The following is a 25,680-nucleotide window of genomic DNA, read 5'->3' as shown; positions in this document are numbered from 1 at the left end:
TGTTTTTTTAAAAGTCTATCACCACGAGGGGCACCAGAGTGGCTCAGTCGATTGAGTGTCCGACTTCGGCTCAGGTCATGGTCTCTCAGTTTGTGAGTTCAAGTCTCGCATCGGGCTCTGTGCTGACAGCTCAGAGCCTGGAGCTTGCTTCGGATTCTGTGTCTCCCTCTCTCTCTGCCTCTCCCCTAGTTGTGCTCTGTCTCTCTCTCTCTCAAAAATAAATAAACATTAAAAAAAAATTTTTTGTTAAGTCTTAATCCCCAACACAGTATTTTATCCGTTTGCATTCTAGTATCATTGGACAAACGTTACAGATTATTTCTAATTACAAAACAGCTTCAAAACTCTCCACAGAGATTCTTCTGAATAATCAAAAACACCTCATCGTCAATCACATAACTGAATTCTAAATTTTCTAAGATATTGACAAAGTACTTTCTAGACCAGAAAGGAGACAGTAATGCAACTTACCTTCAAGGAGCCTTTTCTGAGTGAACTTAATCTCTCTCGCCTACCAAAGCAGCAACCACTGTCTTAAACCCAGCAATAGAACATCATATGATGGATTTATATACACACAAATAACAGCAATTACAGACTGTTCTCAAATGGAGTCACCAACAACATGCTTGCCAAGCACAAAATGTTGGATGTTTGATTCTTTGGGCATTTAAAAAGTTTAAGGGAAAACTGAGATGGAGTTTCAAACACTGTAACATGAATTACAGGATAAAAAAGGTTTAAAGAAATCACACTACCCTAAGAGCGATCCAGTTGGGGAGCTCACCTGTTTCCAACTGGACTTCAACCAGGAATTCAGTATACTAGTTGACAAAATTGATTACTATCTTTGGTTGATAGCATGACTGTGGGGTGATCTGGATTTATTTACACTGCAATGCAAATATTCAGAACAATCTGAACTCAAGTGGCATCCCATGAGGAACAGACATCAATATCCATGCAACTAGATAATTCTATTATATGCCACTAAATCATACATAAGTTATCAAAATTAAGACACCCACATTCAGTCTTCAACGGTCTTTCTTCTCAAATATTCAATTAAATATTAAGGTTAATTAATTAAATAAGGTTCAGAAATAAATCAACCTAGCTGATACATCAATCCCTAACTGATCTTCTTTAAAAATAAAAAGCCAGGGCACCTGGGTGGCTTAGTCGGTTAGGCATCCAACTCTTGATTTTAGCTCAGGTCATGATCTCATGGTGGTGAGATTGAGCCCTGTGTTGGGTTCTGTGCTGTTGCGTGGAGCCTGCTTGAGATTCTCTCTCCCCCCTCTCTGTGCCCCTCCCCCGCCCACACTGGCTCTAAATTAATTAATTAATAAAGCCAAACAACAGTTGTTTACAATAAGACATATATTCCCATCAAGCTGTAACTTTCTTAGGGTATTATTTTCAAATGTTTGGGTCATAAAGCTTAGAAAGTGATCCATCTACTCTTTCAGTGCTGCTCTAGAAAATATGTGATGCAAGTCATCTCCATCTCTGGAAAAGTCTATTCTGTATTAATACCTATCCACTACACCCATTAGACTTCTCAGTTAGCATCAAAAAAACCAAGCCCTAAACTTGAGAGGCCCTCTCTCATCCTATACTATGACAGTCACATTACTTGGTTTTAGATGACCTCTAGTAAACACCTTTTAGGAATGTACCTGCCCCTTTAATCTACATGGCCTGGAAAGGATTAGATTATTCACGCAGGAAGCTAATCCTAAACTCAACCAGTCTCTAACTCTGGGTTCAAAGAGTGAAAAAGAGTTTTTGAACCAATACCTTCATGTTCATGGATGAGGAAAATGAGTCCAAAGAGGTAACATGTATTCTCTGTGGTCACATACCTAATTGGTGGCAGATGCAAGAACAAAGTTCTCTCTAAAATCAAGTGAATTTGACTCAATTTAAATTAACCCCAAGGACACCATATCCACAAATGACTTACAAAATGTATCAATGGAAAAGCTGTGTTCTATTTTGGAACATTAGCTAGCTGAGAAGCAAGTGGGAACTGGCACTGTCTCCTTCCCAGGCTGCTGATCACACTTCAATCCACAGCTCCTCCACGAGCTATGGGCATGAGTTTTGCAACAGTAGGGCATGCAAAAAAATTTCCAGGCACTCATACCACTGACCACACAGTCTTTGTGATAAGAGCCATCAACTTTGGGAATGACTTGGCAACTGCAAGCTGCCTTGCAAATCATTGGCTGAGTTTCCTATAATGGTATTTATCTTACCATTGCCAAATTCACAATTTCCTAATCCAACGAATGGATATTCTGTTTCACATGGTCTCAAATTGGACAAATTTCTCAAGGTGCTATGTGGCTTTAAGGATTTAGATTTAACCCAGTCTTTCTCAACAGGAGCATTATGACATTTTGAGGACAATTCTTGGCTATGTGAGATTATCCAGTACATTGAAGAAGGCTTAGAATCATTGGTCCTCTGACCTTTAAATGCAAGGGTACAGTAGTAGTCCCCCCCTTATCTGTGGTTTCATGTTCCAAGGTTTCAGTTATCCACAGTCAACCACCAACCGGAAGCAGATGATCCTTCTTCTGACAATATTGTGAGAAGGTAAACAGTAGCCTAAAGTTATGTCACAATGCCTATATCATTCACCTCACTTTAGCTCATCATGTAGACATTTTATCATCTCACACCATCAAAACAAGTGTGAGTACAGTACAATATATTTTGAGAGAAAGAAACCACATTCACATAACTTTTATTACAGAATATTGTTATAACTATTCTTAGTTATTACTGTTCATCTTTTACTGTGGCTAATTTATAAATTAAATTTTATCATAAGTATGTATGTATGAAAAAACATAGTTATGTGTAGTGTTCAGTACTATCTGTGGTTTCAGGCATCCACTAGGGGTCTTGGAAGGTATCTCCTGTAGATGAGGGGAACTACTGTAGTCCCACCAGTTACAACCCCCACACATTTACAAATGACCTTGAAGGGTAAGATACCACCACCAGTGTTAGCCTTTAGGTCAACCATTAATTGAACTATAAAGTAATAAAAAATGTTTACATAAAGACTTGACCAGGGGCGCCTGGGTGGCGCAGTCGGTTAAGCGTCCGACTTCAGCCAGGTCGCGATCTCGCGGTCCGTGAGTTCGAGCCCCGCGTCGGGCTCTGGGCTGATGGCTCAGAGCCTGGAGCCTGCTTCTGATTCTGTGCCTCCCTCTCTCTCTGACCCTCCCCCGTTCATGCTCTGTGTCTCTCTCTGTCCCAAAAATAAATAAAAAACGTTGAAAAAAAAAAATTTAAAAAAAAAAAAAAAAAGACTTGACCTCCACCCCCCCCCCAAAAAAAACCTCAACCCCTCTTATCTGCCACTAAATACAGCACTCTATTCCTCTTTTTAAGCCCAGAGATTAGATAAAATCCATTATTCATCAATTCCTTCAAAACCAACTTTGTCTGAACTAGCTATATAATTAAGACACTTTTATTGTCAGGGAAGTAGAGTAGAAAAGTTACTGAAATGCAATCAGAACACCCGACACTGAATTCCAGTTTTCTGGCTATTCACGCTTAGGCAAGTTACTTCCCCTCTTTAGGCCTCAGCTCTCTCATCTATTTAAATAAAAGGTATTAGGCTACATTATGTCTCTGGTTCATTTGCAATTCTAGGAATCCATGACATAAAACACAATTAACTTACTTAACTCTTTTCTTTTGACCTCCACATAGCTAAATGGGGGTGACCACTGACACTTAGTACCTCATCATCTTTCAGAAGCAAGGACCCTAAAGTCCCAGGAGACTAAGGCAGGACAGTCATATTCAGCCAGACCCAGTATGGGATTTTACTACACAGCCTATATCTCTAGTATATAAAAAGGGGCTTAATTATTTTAAGATCCATTAATATAAGCACCAAGATTTACTAACAGCAATAGTCACCCTAATGTTTATCTGGGCTAGACCTATAATCTCAACCCTAGCTGTACATTAGAATCACCTCGATAGCTTTAAAAAAAAATGCCCCAGCTCCAAACCAAGCCAATATCAAATGAATCAGAATCTCTGGAGCTCTGGAGATGGGACTCCTTTCTTAAGGCTCCACAAAGTGACTCTGATGTACAGTGAAAACCAAGAACCACTAATCCAGGCCCTTTAACCTAAGAAATGCAAAGCAAATGACCCAAGGGTAGTATATCACATACTGGTTGTATAATCAAACATCAATAAATAAGAATAATCCTATGTTACTACTTACTGACATTTTCAATCACATATAGAGAATTCCATTTCTATTGAAAAAGGACAAGTCTATAACAACCTTTTGTTCCTGCCACAGGTTGTTACTGAGGACTGGCCCTGCCAGAAATGGAATATACCTTTCTGACATGAAAGCAGTTCAAAGAAAAATTACTACAAACTTGCCCAACCCTGCAAAAGTCTTATCAGCCATTAAAATAGTTACAACTACAATGTTAGTCAAAGTAGTACAGAAGCCAAAATTTCTCAACCTAACTCTCACTTACTAGATGTCACTAAAAGACCCGGTATATAGACAGAACAGGAAACAGTTGAGAGGAACATTTAGGAAAAGACACTTTGAAAGCCTCCACTCCAGGCAAAATGCATTGTTTCCGTTTCTTCATCAAAGTTTTAAGTCCAGTGATACAGGAAAAGGTGGAGCACTCTTGGCTAAAATTATTCTTGCCCTTTCCAGAACAAAATCAGTGAAACCAACAGGTCAATAAGGTCAAGTAAAATTTCGGTCTTACCTCATGTGCAAGGCCAAGCCATCCTGTAGGCTGGAAATCCCCAAATCAGAGAGCGTATCTGAGCCAACAGAAGCTGGTGACAGAGAGCCTTCCTTCTCCTCCAGTAGGTCCAGCTTCACCAGGTTGCTGATTTCATCCTCTGAGTTATCTTCAGATACAGAACCAATTATGAACCGAGAGTGCTGGTTCAGCTCCAGAGGTTTGGCCAAGGGGGATGGTTCATCCATTATTCCTTCAAAATGAGCTCTCAGAGCTATGAAGAAAATGAGTGAGAAAAGCAGGTTATGGATAATAACCTATATCTGAGGATAGCCACAGGTTATTCCTAATATACTATGGCTGGCACTTGAAAGCAGGGTAGCATCTGAGCACTAGTTTCTTTGGCTCTTCTATTTCAGGGCCTTGGTTTTCTACAAGGGAGGAAAATCCAGATGTAACTATGCCTAAAAAATTAAAATTAGCTCCCTCTTCCTTAAAGAAATCTCTTTTAAAACTATAAGCCATTCCCAATCTCTTTATCAATTTGGTAATGCCCAAGAGATAATTATGAACAGTGGAGAAACCTCTGCAGTAGATGAAAGCTGCTTGTAATACTGTGATTTCGGTTGTCAGTACCGGGGAGAATGTGGTATAAGGATTTGGGGAGAGTGGCTGTCATTTCAAACTAGGTGTTTACACTAAACTACATAACTATCACCTCATTCCAAACACTACACTTTGAGAGGCTATGAATTTTACCTAAGCGTATTTTTGTTAAATATATTCACATAAAATATATTCGTATTGATATATATCCACACAGATAAATATATATAGTTTGCTTTAAAGCAAACTCCAGATGGGTATTTTTTAACTGAAAAAAAGAAATCTTTACTTCCCCTCATGAGTTTTTTCTTAAGTTACATCTGTTAAAGATTCACCCAAGCATGTCTGGTTTTGGCTCTAATGTGCTGGCATTGATAGGAAGAAAGTGAATCTACTATCAAATTCAAAATCTCTAATTAAAATAAGGGAGGTGTTGGGGCGCCTGCGTGGCTCAGTTGGTTAAGTGTCCGACTTCAGCTCAGGTCATGGTCTCTGAGTTTGTGAGTTCAAGTCTCGCATTGGGCTCTGTGCTGACAGCTCAGAGCCTGGAGGCTGCTTCAGATTCTGTGTCTCCCTCTCTCTCTGCCCGTCTCCTGCTCCTGCTCTGTCTCTTAAAAATAAATAGTAAAAAAATTAAAAAATTAAAAAAATTTAAAATAAGGGAGGTGTCATCTCAAGCATAAGTTTTCTAGATATAGGGCCTTAGTAGTCATAACTGGATATTTCCAACAGCTAGCACACTAATTAAAAGACCAAAACATGGCTGAAAGTCCACAAGAACAATAAAACTAAAACTAAACAATATTTATTCTGTCATTCATAAGATCCCATTAAAAAAAACCTTCAGAAATATACATCAACTTAGTATTGAACTGCTTATATCCTAACAATTCAGAAAACAATATTCCCAATCCTGATTTCGAGGTGCTCTAAGAGATGGTATATCAATAAATAACAAATTTATTATTAATAAATTGTTTATGTTGTAGACTACTTTGAAGTGTAAGAGTAGGTGGCAAGCAGTGTTCTTTGACATTAGGTAACAAAATATCAAGATTTTAATCTTTGGGAATCACCATTAAACCTGTTAAAATTACACGTGCACCATTATTCTTATGTAATTTGTGAATCAGAGCTTATTCATTTACAAAGACAAAACAGTATTCGTAAATGATAAAGCAGTGGTTCTCAAAAAGTGTAATTTCCAGACCAGAAGCAGCAGCATCACCTCAGAATGTGTTAAAAGTACAGATTCTTGGGCCTACCATAGAGCAACTAACTGTATCACAATCTACAGGTTGGGGCCCAGTAATCTATACTTTAACAAGTCCTAAAATTTGAGAACCACTCTGCTGGAAGAATGAAACAGTAATAACAAATTGCCAGAAATGCTAAAAATATTTCTGCTAGATATTTCTTAAAAGTGAGTTAGAGATTACGTAAGCTAACTTTTATTTTAAAAACTAGAATCAAATATAAAAATATCATGGAACAGGAAAAACTTGACATCTAAATTTACTATACATTTCTCCCTTGGAATATTAGGCTTCATTAAAATAACTGTTTTTAAATGTCTCCAAATTTTATATAGACATTCACTTCCAGAACTCTAAAAAAACTCAAATCATTCAAAAAGAGGAAAAAGGGAGAGAAGGAGAAAGTGAGGGAAGGAAGGAGAGAAAGTTCTAACAGACTGACCAGTCTGAAGAACACTAAAAGGTACAGTAACAAAAAAGGCTACTTCTTTCACATTTTAGAGCCGTAAACAATCAAGTTTAAAAAAAACAAAAACAAAAACAGGAGACCTCCCTCCCCCACCCCCACAAAATTCCAAACTCCATCTCAACTAACACAGAAAATAATGGCTGCCTTCTTCACAAGAGAAATAAGTAAGGCACTCTCCTAGTTTAGTGTGACCAAAATTAGATGACTACACAAAAAAATAAAATTCAGGATAAAGAAGCAATTCTCTGATTCCATGGGAGAAGAAGAAGACATGATTAACTAACAAATGAGAGGCTCCGTAAGGTCAACTTCAAACTTTTCCTTCCTAGCCAAGAACAGGAAGGCAGCCTTCTTGAGGATTGGAAGCAGCTCAGCTGTCAGCGCTAAAGAGCCCATCCACTAACCAGCAATTCTACTGAGTGGTATTCCCAGCCACAAGCCTGCAAACCATCAGAAAAGAGAGGTCATGTATGGAAAATCACTGAGTAGCTACCCAGCCACTCTAGAAGCTACTCTACAGTCCGTCCCATTTCTGCTGATTCTAGTCCTGAATTAAAGAGAAAAGGGGATGGAATACTACCATGGTCAGACCATTCACTTCAGGTTATACCCCCAAATCTACCTATGTCCTTTCACAGAAGGCAACTTTTAACATAAAAGCTTACAGTTTAATATTTTAGCACATGAACATAAAATGTTTATGACACTGTAAACATGAAAGAGCATTATTTGTAACTGACCTCTTATAATTCTTACTGTCTGAGCAGATATCCACCTCCAAAAAGAACTAAAGAGAGAAAGACAGAGAGAGATTTGAAGTGTTTTTTTTAAGTAACCCAAATTTTAGCAATTCCTGTTTTGCTCAGCATAATACAAAACTGATAATAAAGTATCATTTTTCTAGTCAAATCTATTATTTAACTTAAAACATACAGTTCAGTTGTTTATTATTTGTTCAAATCTATAAATAAAAAACATTACATTCAAAGACTTTATTTTTCATGAGAATAATGAACAATAATCCAAGCTTACCATTTCACAAGTGGCCTTTTCCAATTGCATACTTCGATGAGCACATTCCAACCTTATGATTTCCAAGATTTCATCAAAAAAGAGGCAGTTGGGAAGAAGAGAACCACTAGACTCCCTACAACTCAGGCTCTGATTATGTTTACAAATGGTTTATACCCATGGACAAAGTTGGAAGCCAGGAAGAGGACGGATCTCTCATTAAATTAAGTCCTAAACCCCTAAGGGACCAAGAAGTCTCTACTTACTTCCCAAATCCTGGGTTTTCCTTCTATGCCGTGGACTTAAATGTACCCAGGGTAAAAACTCTCAACTTTCATTATAACAATCATCTGTGGAGCTACTTATTTATTTAAATTAAAAAGTTGTTTTTTATTTGGATATGATTGACACACAATGTTACATTAGTTTCAGGCCTGTGAAGCTTTTTAAAAACATGGATGTTTAAACTCCACCCCAGATTGACAGAATCAGAATCACTGCGGAGGCCCAGACATCAGAATAGAGTTCCACGGTTGACTGACATTGATATATATCCAGGCTTGAGAACCACTGGTCTATGATGGAGAAGAAATCCAGAACTTCTAAGGGATGACCTTGAATGACAAGTGACAGGATTGGGGACTGTGCAGATATGTTAACTGGGAAAGCTGGATTTGCCCAATTATGTAGTCTAAGCTAGCATTATTCCCTACAATTTGGTGTAGGGAAGGGGAGTGCGAAAAGAAAGGAAAACGAAAGTAGTTTGGGTTAGATGTAACCAGAGGTGCAGAGGTGGAACTAGAGTCAAAATCTAGGACTCAAGATCAAATTCTGACTCTGCCAAATGCTCGCAGTGCAAACTTGAACAAGTCACTTAATGTCTCTGAGCCTCCTCATCTGGAAAAATAAAAAGGTCATGGGATTGCTGTGAAGACTAAAAGTATATGAAATGACTCTGTAAATTATTATGTACTAGACTAGTGTTTTTCAAACTATGGGCAACCACCAAGCAAAACAGTAAGAAATAAATTTAGTGGGTTACAATCAACATTTTAAAAACAAAGGGACAGGCACTTGGCTGGCTGAGTCAGTAGAACATGTGACTCTTGATCTCAGGGTCATGAGTTTGAACCCCAAGTTGGGCACAGTCATCAAAAATGAAATAGAACAGGGATGCCTGGGTGGCCCAGTGGGTTAAGCATCCAGCTCTTGTTTTCAGCTTGGGTCATGATCTCACGGTTCTTTAGTTCAAGCCCTGTGTCGGGCTCCACGCTTGCAGCACGATGCTAGCTTGGGATTCTCTCTCCCTCCCTCGCTCTCTGCCCCTCCCCTGCTTGTGTGTGCTCTCTCTCTCTCAAAATTGATAAACTTAAAAAATGAAACAGAGCAGGGGCACCTGGGTGGCTCAGTCAGTTAAGCATCCGACTTCAGCTCAGGTCATGAGCTCGCGGTGAGTTTGAGCCCCATGTCAGACTCTGTGCTGACAGCTCAGAGCCTGGGACCTGCTTCAGATTCTGTTTCCCTCTCTCTCTGTCCCTCCCCTCCCTTGCCCTCTGTCTCTCTCTAATATGAACATTAAAAAATTTTTTTAAATAAATGAAATAAAATAAAATATCTGGTTGAAATTCTGTTTCAGAAGCTTCAGATCTTTAGATTTTTTTTTTTTTTCCAATTAGTAAAGCCCAGTGCCTACTGCTCTATCATCCTGATAAAAGCCTGAAGACTTACTCTCTAGAGAGGGTTAAACAAGACATTTCTAGACAGGGACATACCAGAAACAGTAAAGGGAAGAGCATCATGTTGAAAATGGAGAAATTAAGCAAGCATATTGAATAAGAGCTCCCAGCCTTCTTGCCCCAATTTTCACCAATCAGGAGGGAAATACAGAAAGGATCCTGCTTTGAAGATTCTAACTAGACCAGGGAAAAAACCTCAAGTAGTAATATTGGGGTTCACTAATTGTCACACCAGATCAACCTACAACAAAGTTAATCAATTCCCCCCTCTTGAAATTAAGCAATTAAGGATTACTAGATGTCTTAGAGAAACCTCCAATGTGAAGGAATCAAAACCAAATAACTACCTGTAGAAAAAAAAAAAAGTGCATCTAGAAGAAAGGGATTATGTAGAACAAGAAAATATTAAAAAGACATGATTTTATATGTGGAAATGTTTTTTGAGGAAACAGAAAAGCCTGTCCTAAATTCATGTGGAATTCCCAAGGGACCCCCAAATAGCCAAAACAATCTTGAAAAAGAACAAAACTGGAAGACCCATGCTTCCTGACTTTAAAACTTACTACAAAGCTGCAGTATTAACATAAAGACAGATATATAGACCTGTGAAACAGAACAAAGAGCTCCAAAAGAATGAGATCTTGCTATTTGCAATAACATGGATGGACTTAGAAGGTATAATGCTAAGTGAAATAAGTCAGAGAAAGATAAATACCATAATTCCACTCAAATGTGGAATTTAAGAAACAAAACAAATGAATAAAGAAAAAAGAGGAAAAAACACTCTTTTTTAAAAGATTTTTTAAAAATGTTTTTCAATTTATTTTTTTAATTTATTTTTTAATGTTTATTTATTTTTGAGAGACAGAGAGAGACAGAGTGTGAGTGGGGGAGGAGCAGAGAGAGAGGGAGACACAGAATCCAAAGCAGGCTCCAGGCTCTGAGCTGTCAGCACAGAGCCTGTCGCAGGGCTCGAACTCACAGACTGTGAGATCATGACCTGAGCCGAAGTCCGCACTTAACCAACTGAGCCACCCAGGTGCCCCATTAATTTATTGAGAGAGAGAGAGAGAGAGAGAGAGAGAGAGCACAAGTGGAGGAGGGTCAGAGAGAGGGAGAAAGAGAATCCCAAGTGGGCTCCGCACCTCCAGCAGAGCCTGACATGGGACAAGATCCTACAAACCATGAGATCGTGACCTGAGCTGAAATCAAGAGTCAGATGCTCAATTGACTAGGACACACAGGTGCCCCAAAAAACCAGACTCTTAAAAACAGAGAACAAGCTGGTGGTTGCCAGAGGGAAGGTAGGGGGAGGAGGAGGATGGGTGAAATAAAGAGCCTTAAGAATACACTTTACCATGATGAGCACTGAATAATGCTTAGAATTATCGAATTATACTGTACACCTTAAATTAATATAACACTGTATGTTAATTACACATCAATTAAAAAAAAAAGAGAGCCCAGAAATAAACCCTCCCATATATGGTCAAATGATATTTGACATGGTGCTAATAAGACATTCAATAAAGAAAGGACAGCCTTTTCAACAAATGGTGCTAGGAAAACTGGATCTCTGCATATAGACAAATAAGCTGAACATTCCCCTCAGAATTTAACTCAGAATGCATCAAGGCTCCAAAATTAACTCAGAATGCATCAAGGCTCTAAAATTTAAAACATGAACCAAGAAAACTCTTACAAGAAACATAAGACAAAAGCTTCATAACATTGAATTTGGAAAAGATTTCTTGGATATGACACCAAAAGCACAGGTAACAAAAGAAAAAACAGACTGGACTTCTTGAAAATTTAAAAATTTTGTACATCAAAAGACACTATCAACAGAGGAAAAAGGCAACCCAAAGAATAGGAGAAAATATTTGCAAATCACGTTATATGATAAGAGATTAATATCCAGAATATATAAAGAACTCCTGAAAGTAAACCATCAACAAACCCAATTTAAAACCAGGCAAAGGACTTAAAATGACATTTCTCTAAAGAAGATAGACAAGTGGCCAATAAGCACATCAATATGCTCAACACACTAATTATTAGGGAGATACAAATTAAAACTACAATAAGATACCAACCCATACCCATTAGGATAGCCACCATCAAAAAAAACAGAAAACAAGTGCTGGCATAAACGTGGAGAAATTGGAACCCTTGGGCACCACTGGTGGGAACGTAAACTGTACAGCCACTGTGGAAAACAGTATGGTGGCTCCTCAAAAAATTAAAAATAGAATTACCATATGATCCAGCAATTCCACTTTTGGATACATACCCAAAAGAATTGAATACAGGCTCTCAAAGAGTCTGTACACCCATGTTCACAGCAGCGTTATTCACAATAGCTTAAACATGGAAAAAGGGAGTGCACTGGTGGATGAATGGATAAGCAAAATGTGACATACACATACAATGAAGTATTATTCAGCCTGAAAAAGGAAGGACATTCTGCAATATGCTACACCGTGGATGAACCCTGAAGACACTCTGCTAAGCGAAATAAGTCAGTCACAAAAAGAATGTTGTGTGATTCTTACATGATGTCAAAATCATGGAGACAAGAAAGGAGAAGGATAGTTGCCAGAGGTTGGGGGGAGAGGAGAATGAAGAACTCTTATTTAATGGGGTATAGAGGTTCAGTTTTATAAGATGAAAACAGTTCTAGAGATGGATGATAGTAGGCAAAGGACTTAAAATGACATTTCTCCAAAGAAGATATAGAAGGGGTGCACAAGGTTATAAATGTATTTAATACTGAACTGTATGTCTTTAAGTGGTTAAGATGGTAAATTTCATGTTATATATATTTTACCACAATAAGAAAAATTAAAGAAAGAAACACCTCAGGGAGCTTGGGTGGCTCAGTTGGTTAAGTGTCCGACTTCGGCTCACGTCATGATCTCACGGTTCATGAGTTCGAGCCCCGCGTCAGTCTCTGTGCTGACAGCTCAGAGCCTGGAGCCTGCTTCACATTCTGTGTCTCCCTCTCTCTCTGTGCCACAACCAACCCCCCCGCCCCCGCCCGCTCATGCTCTGTCTCTCTGTCAAAAATAAATAAACATTTAAAAAAAAAAAAAAATCCTGAGACTAGATGGCTTATGGTAGCTTTAAAAAATGACAAATTGACAAGAGAACTGTACCCTTAGAGCATACATACTAAGATTGGTTGGTCGAACTCGCAAGAACTTGTGCCCTATCAATCAGATCCATGTTCCTTGTGTTCATGCAATGTCTTTACATAACTATTTGTCATAGTTTCCCATCTATTTAACATCACCTTCGCATAGTCTATTACATTCAAATGGTGAATACTAAATTACAAAATTAATGAAACAAACAAATAACTAGTTAGGCAAAAATCTGTTGAAGTGGAAGATCAATGAAGACTTCCTTTAAACTTGTTAGTCACCTCCACAGGTATGGAAATTTCTTTATCAAGGGTTTGGGAAGATACTCGATGCATAGCTTTTATCTTTATTAACCTTTAAAAGCATGTTAGGTAATAATATAACCTCCTTTTTTTTTCCTGAATTGTAACAATACTCCTCCAATTAGAAATACTAAATCCCAGGGGTGCCTGGGTGGCTCCGTAGGTTGTGCCCGACTTTGGCTCAGGTCATGATCTTGCGAGCGGTTTGGCCCTGCTTTGGGCTCTGTGCTGACAGCTCAGAGCCTGGAGCCTGCTTCAGATTCTGTGTCTCCCCCTCTCTCTGCCCCTCCCATGCTCATGCTCTGTTTCTCTCTGTAGCGTTAAAAAAAAAAAAAAAATTTTAAAGAAATACTAAATTCCAATGTCTAATTCCACAATTTTTATTTTACTTCTTTCTTCAACCAGTACTATTAGAATATTAGCTACCAAAAAATGTTTTTAAAGAAAGAAAAACACTAGCCCTAACCTGTTAAGCCAGTCTGTGTGACAGGTAAAAAAAATTCTCCTAGTCATTGACTGAAAAGAAAATAGAACGTTATATGGTGATCTACACCTGAACCTGTTCACAAAATTTAGAGAGGTGAGTATCAGATGAGAGAGTTCTGAGGCCACCTTTCACAATGCCAGTTCTTTGACATAAACTAGTCATCATCTGAACTCTAAGTTCATTAAACCAAATGCCCCCATTTCTCCACCTTTCCTTCCATTTTAAAATAATTGAATCTTATGCTTGATGCATTTCTATTCTGCACTGGTAATTCAAAACAAAAGTTCTGCAACAGAAGTAAATACAGGCAGATTTGTAAATAAAGACTATGACAACTTTCATATGCCCACTTTACAATGTTTGTTAATTATTCTTGGATTCACAACAGTCCTCCTGTTATTAGAAATGAGGAAACTGAGGCAAGAGAAGGAAGTGAAAAGAAACTTGCTAGCAAGTTTTGTAGCAACCAGGCACCCACCTGGACACTGCAGCTGCTGTCCTACTCTATTGGACTACAACCCTTTCCTTAAAAGTGCCTGTCAGCGCATAACTCTTTCTCATCACAGACAGCCAAGGCATCCCCACCAAGAAGTAATAGACAAATCAAAGAACTCCTTCTCCCTGAGGAAAAGAAACCACACAACCAAAGCCAGTAACCTTCCCAATCTGCGCTTTGGATTGAGAAATTAAAAAAAAAAAAAAAAGAATGAATGAATGAAAAAAGAAATTCAGGGGACCAACTTCTCAGACTGAAGACCAAGTTATTAGGTGTACTCCACACACTGGGAAATTACAGAAACACTGCTTAAGTAGAGATAAAATCAGGAAGTCCTCGGGTCTTCTGATTTCCATCCTAAACTTAGAGGCCAAAACAAAAACAAAGCAAAAATACCTGAAATTAAAGTCTTTTCCCCAAATAGTTGTATTCTTATATGCTAATATAAAACCCATAAGACCTACAGAGGTCCCTGATATTTACAGCTGATTCCAAGTGTTCACTGGTGTTTACGTCCCATCTCCAAACACAGAATAGTGTTGGCACTGACCCAGGCAGGACCTCCACGCACATTTCCCTCTGAAATCATTAGCTTCACATCCACTTTCCTACGTTCCATCTCCGATAGATTCCCTTGGTCAGTATGGCAAATGGAGAGGAGAGCAACGACAGGCTTGTACTTTCACTACGTCTCTCACAGAAAACAATAAAATCTCAGGAGGAGGAGCTGGCAAGGGACAACTCACCTGGCCCCGGCTCCCACCACGATACAAAGACACAGCGAGAGCAACAGAAGCTCTGCACCCCACACCTCACTCTGCGAGAAAGACGACTTTCAACGCAAGTGGACCTAATCCTCAACATCTCTTTCCCACGTGGGTCTTCTCCCTCTCCTGAGCACTGGGTCGGACTGGAGAGCGTCTGGAAGGAATCAAACCACGCCAAGGATAGGGAGGAGGATGGTGACGAGCTCCAGGCAGACACCCCAGTCCCTCCTTAGAGGCCCTGGGCTGTACGACTCCAAGTTCCGGGGTCTGAGTTCCCACCACCCACCCCGAGACCCCAGGCCCCTCTGCGTCTCCCCCAGAGGGAAACTCAAGGGCCCAGAGCTGCGGAGAGGGCTGGGCTGCCCAGCACAGGTCCGGACGGGATGGAGCCCTGGCCCGCGTGCTGGCGGGAGGCGGCCCCGGGCTACCGCCGCCCCTCCCCCGGCCCCAGCCTCGTCAGGTCGGATCACCGGCCCTGGAGCGGCTCTCACCTCACCTCAAAGCGGAGGCGTCGGTGGTCCGGCGGCCCGGGGAAGCCCCTGCGCAGAGGCGGTGGAGGACGGGAGGAGAGGCCGGCAGCTCCGGCGATGGCTGACAGGCTCGCAGCACCAGGCCGGCCGGGCACACGGGGAGGGGCGGGGCTTCACGGGAGCCGGCCCCGCCCCCGCCCCGCCCCTGCCTCCCACCTCAGCGGGCGAGCCCCATGAGGCGACTACGTCCGGGGTTACTCCGGGCCGTTCACCTCCGACCCCGCTCCCCGCTGCGGCGCGGTGTGGCCGGCCTCGAAGAGAGGCGCGGGCCCCGAAGACCGCGCGACAGCCAATGAGAGGAAGGCTCGGGGCGGGGCGACGTGAGGCGATGCCGATGGTCCGAGCGCCGCTCTGCCATTCGGGGCCCAGCGGCGAGAGGGCGGGCGGGTCCCGGGCGGTCGTGGCGCCCCAGGCTCACCCTTCACCGCCCCCTTTGGTGGGGGCGGGTGCAGGGCCGGCTGGCCCTTTCCGCCTGCCGGAGGAGGAGGGGCGGGTGGGGGAAACGGCCCCACGTGCACCTCCCAGGAGGGAGAGAGGCTCACGGGCCGCAGAAAGTGAGAAGCCAGCCAGCTTGCAGTACTGGAAGGAAGTCCAGCACCAAAGAGGACGGAGCAGAATACGTGGTGTTCGGGCCCGTAAGGACCTTATCGTTTTCAATACTAACCCCTTGAAGAAGTGGGTATTGCATGCATGAATTGCCCAGGATCACACAGGCTAGTTTTCCAAGTTAGTACAGAGTACAGGCTAACCCCTACTCTGGAACAACATAACCAGCCCATTGGCTTGCTAGGCGGCCCCAAAGCAGCGCACTCCAAAAGACTCTGAGGTGCAGGATCCTGGATTATTGAGGGAAAGCCTCAGTAAAGGAAGCTCAGTAAGAAGGCCAGAGTGCCAATGGACAACAGTTCTTTCTGCCTGCCTTGAGCAGGGAAAATAAAGGGCAATAAATTCCGGATTTCTCCGGTTAGAGCAACCCTCCATTGTGGTTCCGCCAAGTCATTGAACAGAAGCCAACCAGTTCCTCTACCTTTACCAGTTACTTCACAGCCACACTTTCATGGTGGCTGTGTGTTGAAAAGTAACAGTTAAGAGTTTCAGTATATAATACAACTATCAGATGGAAGAGAAAGAAAATTGGAGAAAACTGCACTTCAGAAAAAAAGGGGTGAGCTTAACCCCTTACAAGAATTTAATGAAGCACCCAGAGTACTTGCCTGATCTTTACACAGTCTTGTGCTAAAGGTCAAGAGAAGGACAGTGAATGATGATTTGGTGAGAAGAAGCTCTATGCCAGAGGGCAAAAAGTACATAGGATAGGAGTACACACCTGAGGTCAGTTCTTGGGCAGGCAGAAAGATGGGAAGGTTCGTCAACAAGGGACAATATTCACCTAGGACTCCTCATAATACCACTAGGTGGTAGCTTCTCCAAGAGTTTACCAACCTACTTTAATAGGAACTGGAAAAAGAAATTTGGAAACATTTGGACCTTACAGAGCAGTGAGCCATTTTTCACAATGACTGTGTCTGTCGTTGGATGCATCTGTCAAGGAACAGAGATAGGAAAATTAGAACTTAAAGGTAAATGAGCATAACTTCCTGGTTTTAACAAGATGTTTGACTTGACTGGGGGGAAAAAAAAGGCCCCAGGAAGAGGGAAGCTTTGCCTCTCTTGGAAAGAACTAAAAATCTTGAGGCTGCCTCTTTTATTTTTCATATACCTTTCCTATTTCTAAGTAATAGGAACTCTGCCCCCAAGATTCTTTCTTAGTGGTATTGCTGTATATCAGCCTTAGGAGCACTGCAAAACCAGGGGGTTAACTCTCAGGAACTTCTGTGAAACTTCAGCAAGTCCTTACATATCCTGCTTCTCACCTCACTGAATATTTGAAGTAACTGAGCTCTGAGAAGAACCAGACAAGGAAAGCCCTGATGAAAGAACCACAGTGGAAGAAAATGAAGGATGAGTTAGGATATATACCAAGACCACTTACATAAAATCTAGTTATTATCAAATATTAAGATGTGTAGGCAGAGAACTAGGTCTTTAAAATAATGCATCTAGAATTTCAACAGCTCCTCAGTGTTGTGTTGTTTGGTGCATGCCACAACCTGCTAGTTTAAGCTCTTTAGAGCTGTTCCATGAGTTCTTGCCACACAAGCCATTATAATCTGTAAGAAGTGGAGGAGGAGAGCCAAAGGGTGGAGAGAGAACTTACTATACAAGACTAACAGGTGGAAGAGAAGAGAGTGAATGGAGTGGCATATTTCTAGAAGCTGAAACTAGACAGCTATAATGGGCTAAATTGTGTTCCAAAATTCGTATGTTGAAATTCTAACCCCCAGTACCTCAAAATGTGAGTATTGGGAATAGGGTCTTTAAAGAGGAAATTAAAATTTTAAATGGGGTCATTAGGGTGAGCCCTAATTCCAAATGACTTTTGTCTTTATGAGGAAAGGAGTGGTGCCTGGCTAGCTCAGTCGGTAGAGTATGCGATTCTTTTTTTTTTTCTTTCTTTTTTTTCTTTTTTTTTTTAACTTAAATCCAAGTTAGTTAGCATATAGTGCAACAATGATTTCAGGGATAGATTCCTTAATGGAGTATGTGATTCTTTTTTTTTTTTTTAATTTTTTTTTAACCTTTATTTATTTTTGAGACAGAGAGAGACAGAGCATAAATGGGGGAGGGTCAGAGAGAGGGAGACACAGAATCTGAAACAGGCTCCAGGCTCTGAGCTGTCAGCACAGAGCCCGACGCGGGGCTCGAACTCCCAGACTGCGAGATAATGACCTGAGCCGAAGTCGGACGCTTAACCGACTGAGCCACCCAGGCGCCCCAGAGTATGTGATTCTTGATCTGATCTCAGGTTTGTGGGTTCAAGCCCCACGCTGGGTGTAGAGATTACTTAAAAATAAAATCTTTGAAAAGAAAAAGAGATTAGGACACACGGACAGAGAGAAAACCATCTGTGAATCACAATTGATGAAGCACTTACCAGAATTGTGGCTTTTATGCTGGAGAAGATGGCTATCTACAAGCCAAAGAGAGAAGCCTCAGAAGAGACCAAACCTGCAGACACCTTGATCTTGGACTTAATAGCCTTCAGAACTGTGAAGAAATAAATTTCTGTTGTTTAAGCCACCCAGTTGGTGATACTTTATTATGGCAGCCCTAGAAAACTAATAGCTCCCAAGTGTCAAATGGCTTCCAGGTCTTTCAGGAAGGTTACATAAAGGTATCAGGGACTTATCTTGAGCATTCCAGCTACCTTCCAGCCTTAAAGATGGTCTCTCTTCCTACTCTGGGGAAAGTAAGAAAACTCTAAGCAGTTCCTGTCTTTAAGGTGATACAGTCTAGTTAGGAAGACAAAACTAAACACGAAAACAGTGTCTATGTCTTGCTCCTTAGATGATAGCCATGTGAATTTTATAAGAGCCATAGATGGGAGAGGATAAATTCTCAAAAATGAGTAAGACTTGGGGCACCGGAGTGGCTCAGTTAGTGAAGCTTCTGACTCTTGATTTCAACTCAGGTAATGATCTCAGAGTTTGGGACCCCCACGTATGGTGCCACACTGACAGTATGGAGCCTGCTTAAGATTCTCTCCTTCTCCCTCTGTCACTCCCCCACTTGTACTCTCTCTGCCTCAAAAATAAATAAATAAACATTATATAAAACGAGTAAGCCTTGAAATATATAAACAGTAGGTGTGTCAATGTCCAAGCCATTTTGGCACTTTATTTTCAATTCTATTTCAGTTTAGGGCAGTGTTTCTCAATGTTCCACTGACCGCATGAAATAGAATCACTAGATGCTTGTTAAACTTCAGATTCCCAAGGTGCCTGGGTAGCTCAGAGGCCACTCTGTTCCGTTTGAGCGTCTGACTTCCGCTCATGTCCTGATCTTGTGGTTTGTGGGTTTGAGCCCTGTATTAGGCTCTGTGCTGATGGTTTGGAGCCTGGAACCTGCTTCGGATTCTGTCTCCCTCTCTCTTTCTGCTCCTCCTCTGCTCATGCTTTGTCTCTTTTTCTCAAAGATAAATAAACACTCAAAAAAAAATTCATGGAGTGCTTTGTTATCCAGTCCTGAACACCTGTGCTGAGAGCTCAGAGCCTGGAGACTGCTTCGGGTTCTGTGTCTCCCTCTCCCTCTGCCCCTCCCCCACACATGAGGGCCTGCGCGCTCTCTCACAAAAATATTTAAACAATTATTTTTAAAATTATTTTTTTAAAAATGAAGACTTTTTTAAAAATTAGTAATTACTCAACCTGAAGTTTGAGAATAATAGTTTAGGGCTTATCATTATTGTTCCCCTCTGCTGCCAGTGTCTCTGTTAAATAGCAATGCCTCCTACACCTGCACTTCTAAGACAGGAAAGTCTATCAGGTCAGGCCAGAGTTAAACCAAGGGAGGAAAGAAAGTGCCTTAATGGGAAACTGAACAGTGAAGAGCCCACCTGTCCTGGTGGTTGGCCACGGTTCCAAATTCCTTAAGTAGCAAGGTCAGTGATCAACTTTTAGAACAGAGGATAGAGGAAACACTGAGATATTATTTCCCACTGACCTCCGCTATATAATGTATTCTCTAACCTGGCTTCTAGTTCTTGCCATACCTATTCTTTTTTTTTTTTTTTTTTAATATTTTAAATGTTTATTTATTTTTGAGAGAGAGACAGAGCACAAGTGGGAGAGAGGCAGAGAGAGAGGGAGACACAGAATCAGAAGGAGGCTACAGGCTCTGAGCTGTCAGCACAGAGCGGGCTCAAACTTATGAGCCATGAGATCATGACCTGAGCTGAAGTCAGAAGCTTAACCAACTGAGCCACCCAGGTGCCCCTTTAATTGTTTTTAATGTTTTTTATTTTAGAGAGTGAGAAAGACAGAGCGTGAGTGATGGAGGGGCAGAGAAGAGAGGGAGATACAGAATCCAAAGCAGGCTCCAGACTCTGAGCTGTCAGCATAGAGTCCGATGCGGGGCTGGAACTCACAAACTGTGAGATCATGAAGTTGGATGCTTAATGAACTGAGCCACCCAGGTGCCCCAGACTGCCATATCTATTCTTACCTTGGCTGACGTCATCCTTCCTACCTCCTATTTTCTGAATCTTTCTATTCCTTGGAAGTCCCATATTCTGTAAGATCTCTTTTACTTCTCCAGCTTCCACTGATCTCTCCTCTGAATTCCTGTAGCAGTCTGGTCACGACCACCTGGTTCAGCACTTATTTGGCTATAATTTTCTATGTGTATATTGGTTTTAGCTCTCCGACTGAATTTTAATAATCTTAAAGGCAGAGAGCATTTCTTATAGTTTGGTACTCCCCTCTATAGCTCTTAGAGTAGGTGTAGGTTATAAACATTAGTAAGTACTTCACTGACTGAAATAAAGATTAGCTCTGTACCTGAGAGGCCACTTTGTTCCAGCTGTCTGCTTATCCGTCTTCATGTCACCTCTGGGAGGCAAAGACTCCAGTAAGGTACTTGGCTTTTTTATAGATGGACAGACTTCATCAAGAAAGTCGGTGCCTTGACCAGAATTGTGGCTCCAGTTGTGAGATAAGGGAAAAAGGCATAAAAGCCTTATCTGAACACTATGGAACACTACACTTCTTTGTTCTGGTCAGCCATTCAGGTTCATCCAGACTTAAGAGCCTGAGGGAACTTCACACCATGAAGTCAGAAAATGTCCTCAGGGAAGCCACTTTATAAGTCTGCTTCTGATGATGAAAGGTAGGATTACACAACAAAGAACATAGTTCATAGTAGAGATTCACCACGATGTTTTCACATGGACACTTGGGTTTTCACATGGGTACATGGGTTTTCAAAAGGCATTTCAGTTGTCCCTCCCTCCTTGTCATCTAGTCCTGAACACCTAGTCTCTATCCATATTTGGTAGTTACCTAACCTTAGCTCCTTCTTCCATCTTTTCTTTTTTAAATCTTTTCTTTTTTAAACCTAAGTCAACATAGCTCACAACTCAACAGCTAAAGAAAGTTTAAAGGGCCCTTTTACCTAGAGGCAGAAAAATGGACAAGATGGTTCATTTAGGTCTTGCCCAATGCTGGGATTTTGACATTTTATATTGATCAGCTTTATTATCTTCTCATCTCTGAACTCATTCTCCAGCAAATCAATAAAAATGTTCCTGGTGAGTTTACTTTCTACTCTTGTCCTCACTTTCTCTTCAGACTTCTCCAGTGTCTACATTACTCCTTATATATCAGACTAAGCTTTTTCCTGCTACATGTTTAGATCTCTGCTTATCTACCCCAGATACCCTCACTCTCCATTATTATTATATATGCAACATGATATATAATACATTAGTAAATTTTACTGAGCCTCTATTTTTAAGGAAAAGTGAGCTATCATTCAATTTCCTTTCATCCTTTTCTTCAGTCTTAAAGTTTTCTCATATCATAACTTGGACCAGAAGATTTCACAATCTTCCTGTCTTTTTTCACTCTCACCTCTGGTCAACACATTAGACCAGCAGGTAGAAGGCCATGTCCCCAACACAAATCTTGTTCATCAGTGGATCTGCTGTGCTCATGTGTACAGCAAAATGAAAGATAAGGGAAAGCAAAAATGAATGAAAATAAAATACAGTTTAAATCAATGAATGAGTTGGCCATAATCAATTGAATACCATAATTTTGAGGGTCAATACAGGCAAGCAGAAATGAGAAGAACTGATTCTTGGAACTGGCAATCTAAGCCAAAATACCTCAAGAGCAGCAGGGACTTTGCCTTCTCTGTGTTGTATTGCAGAATTTGAGCTCTTTAATCAGATAGACCAGGCTTTCAATCCTGACTCTGTCACTAATTAGCTCTGTGACCTTGAGAAAATGACCCCTTTTCTGAGCCACAGTTTCCTTGTCTATAAAACTGAGGTATCAGAGCTACCTTGTAAGGTTGTGTTTTGGATTAAATGTTATAACCAAAATGTAAAGTTTCCAACACAGAGCTTGGAACATAACAAGCACACTGAAAATATCGCTTCCCTTCTTCCTTCTGTGCCCCCTTCTATATCCTATGAGTACTCGGTACAAGAACAAAATATCCTACAGATGTTCACTTAATTCAGGAATTTTTATGTTATTAAATTCACCACCCCACTCACCCGAGGCCAATATCCCAGTGTAATAGAGCATGTGATCAGAGACCTAGGGATAATCTGAATCCTTTACCCTGATTTGGAGGGAGCAAGCAAACAGGAGAAGTGACTGGCCTGGGCTTCTGAAAACCAATGGAAGGCTGGTACTCTGAGTCCCATGGTTGTACCACACTGAAAAGCCTCTTTGGCCTCTTTGGCAAGGATGTGGAACAACAGGAACATTCATGTACTGCAGACAGAAGTGTAAATGGGGACAACCTCTTAGAAAACAATTTGGCATTAATTAGTAAAGCTGAACATATCCTGTCTACCCTATAACCCACCTTCCATTTCTGAATTTATACTCCAGAGAAACTTTCTTCTTTTTTTATTTTTTTTTAATGTTTATTTTTGAGAGACAGAGAGACAGAGTGCAAGCGGGGGAGGTCCAGAGAGAGAGGGGGACACAGAATCCAAAGCAGGCTCCAGACTCTGAGCTGTCAGCATAGAGCTCCACACGAGGCTCCAACTCATGAATGGTGAGATTCTGACCTGAGCTGAAGTCAGACTGAGCCACCAGAGAAACTTTCATATGTGCCCATGTTCATCGTTCATTATAGTAAAAAACTGGGAACCCCAGGTCTCTCGGCAGTAGAATGGATACATAAATTGTGGTATATTAATACAGTGGAATATTATAAAATAATGAGAATAAACAAACAATTCTACAATGAAATACGGATGAATTTTACAAACATAATGTTGAGCAGGATGCCTGGGAGGCTCAGTCGGTTAAGTGACCGACTCTTGATTTCAGTTCAGGTCATGATCTCAGGGCTGGTGAGTTCGTGCCCCACGTCTGGCTCTCTGCTGACAGTGTGGAGCCTACTTTGAATTCTCTGTCTCTGCCCCTTCCCTGCTCATGCTCACTCTCTCGCTCTCTCTCAAAATAAATAAATAAACTTTAAAATTAAAAAAAACATAATGTTGAGCAAAAAAAAGCCAGACACAAAAGAGTATGTTTCTGGTTATATAAAGTTCAAAAATAGGCAAAACTCATTTGTGGTGGTAAAAATCTGAATAATGGTTACTCTGAAGGTGGGTAATGACTGAGAGAGGACACGAAGAGAGGTATATCCATTTTGTGTTATACATAATAAAAAGTATACCTTAAAATACATAAAGAATGAATCCATTTATATAACTTCAAAAGCAGACAAAAAAAGTATATTTTTAGTGATACACATACAGTTGACAACTTTTAAAAACCTTGGAAAAATGATTGGGAGGAGGGAAATGAGTGGGATCAGAAAATAAACAGTTTCTAAGACACTGGCAATGTTTAATTTCTTAATTTGGGCGATGGCTATATGCTGTCCTCATTGTTATTACTGTTGTTATTAATTAAAATTACACTTATTTTCTATATACTCTTCTATATGTATGATACATTCCACAATAAAAGAATTTAAAATAAACCAAACCAACCAAACAAAAGCATGCACCTTTAAAAGAAAGAGAAGCAGAGCATGGCATTAAAATAGTAATTTTAGAGCTGTAAGAGGTTTCAAAATCATCTTGTCTAACCATCTCAAGAAACTGAAACAGAGGCCAGAGAAGTTAAGTGACTTACAGTGATTCAGTAAATTACAGACCCTAATCTAGAACTTAGTAAACCTCTTGGCTTCTTGACAAATGCTCCTTCCACAGACCCACCGTTTGATCCATCCAGTTCTAGTTTCCCATTATTTTCCAGAATCACATCTCTTACCTGCACACATCAGAAAACTTACCTAGAGCATTTACTTTCAAATGCCCCCTCTCTGTAAAGAGAGCTTTCATACTATTCTTACTTTCAAATCTTATACTATAACAAAAAAAAAGAAGAAGAAGAAACGGGAAAAAAAAAGATAACTTACCTATGTTACAGCTTTCTTTCCCTCCTAAATTAGAAATCTTTGTTGTAGGGAAAGGAGATCAAGAGAGATTATCCTCTCCTCCACATATACTCCAGACACTTTGAAAACCACTCAAAGTATCTAGTAGTACAGAAAGGGACCCAGGTATTTTGCCTTGTTAATACAGCTCTCTTGCTTCTCTGTATCCCACGGTATAGCCACACCAACATGCAGGATGACTTTTGGGCCTTTGAGACACAAAAGAAAAAGGGAAGGGTCTAAAAATCGGTAAAAGAAAACTCTTCCACTTTATCTTTGTCCAAGCACGAGGTTTCCTCTGGGAAGAGTGAGCTCTTCTGCCACCTTGTGACACAGAATGACAATAGCGAGCCCTAGATATTTTCCTACCGCTGCTCCAAGGAGGCAGCACTGGCATCTAATGTGGATCTAGGAAAGAATGAATCTATAGAATACTTCAAATAGACAGACGGTGGGGGGCAGTGCAGGGAGAGTGTCTAATACCAAAAGGGAGCAGAGGATCAGGTAATCATGTTAAGGTAATAGTAAGCAAAAATCATGAAACTCACGGAAGGCAATGGAGCCCCTTTATTCTCCCTACCCACCTGCCCTCTGCTAAGAGAATCCGGCAACTGCAGCAGGGAAAAAAGTAATGCTCTAGGTTCCAGTGTTGCTCTGGAACAATAAAGATCTGAGGCACTTATGTTCTCTCCACTCAGTGCCCTCTCTGCTCCTTTACATAGCAAAACATCTCAAAAAAGTTACATACACGTTTTCACCTCCGATTCCCTCTCAGCCCTTTCCTGCTTCCGCCACTCTGCTGCAAGTGCTGTCACAAAATTGTCAAATCCACCGATATGGTCTTTATTATACACAACCTCAACACAGCATTTGACCAGCTGATTCCTTCCTTGAAAGACTCTCCTTTATTGGCTTCTATGCCATCTACCCTCTCGATTTTCTCAGCTCAGATGTCACCTCCTCAGGGAAGTCCGCCCTGACCACTCTAAATGTAACCTCTTCTAGTAGTTCTTCACCTTATCACCTGTTTGCTACTTCACAACTATCACAACCTCTAATTATATTGTATTTGCATTTG

The 25,680-nt window shown here is 40.8% G+C and overlaps 1 protein-coding gene across 6 annotated transcripts in view; it reads right to left on the bottom strand.

Annotated features, from left to right (window-relative positions):
* Window positions 1-25,680, bottom strand: part of ACACA (acetyl-CoA carboxylase alpha) — a 277,010-nt gene that overhangs the window by 217,688 nt on the left and 33,642 nt on the right. For 2 of the 6 annotated variants that reach the window (XM_042917232.1, XM_042917228.1), the window contains one exon: window positions 4,785-5,037. In XM_042917232.1, the coding sequence (XP_042773166.1) occupies window positions 4,785-5,011 (227 nt within the window). In that variant the 5' untranslated portion in view covers window positions 5,012-5,037. Of the gene's footprint in view, window positions 1-4,784; window positions 5,038-7,834; window positions 7,882-15,535; window positions 15,705-18,564; window positions 18,678-25,680 lie in introns of those variants that run through there. The other 4 variants (XM_042917230.1, XM_042917236.1, XM_042917229.1 and 1 more) reach the window with 4 other exon arrangements.

The sequence above is a fragment of the Panthera leo genome, chromosome E1, assembly GCF_018350215.1.
Source record: "Panthera leo isolate Ple1 chromosome E1, P.leo_Ple1_pat1.1, whole genome shotgun sequence".
Taxonomy (NCBI): domain Eukaryota; kingdom Metazoa; phylum Chordata; class Mammalia; order Carnivora; family Felidae; genus Panthera; species Panthera leo.
Note: the sequence above shows the minus strand (reverse complement) of the source record. Positions and strands in the feature narration are given on the sequence as shown.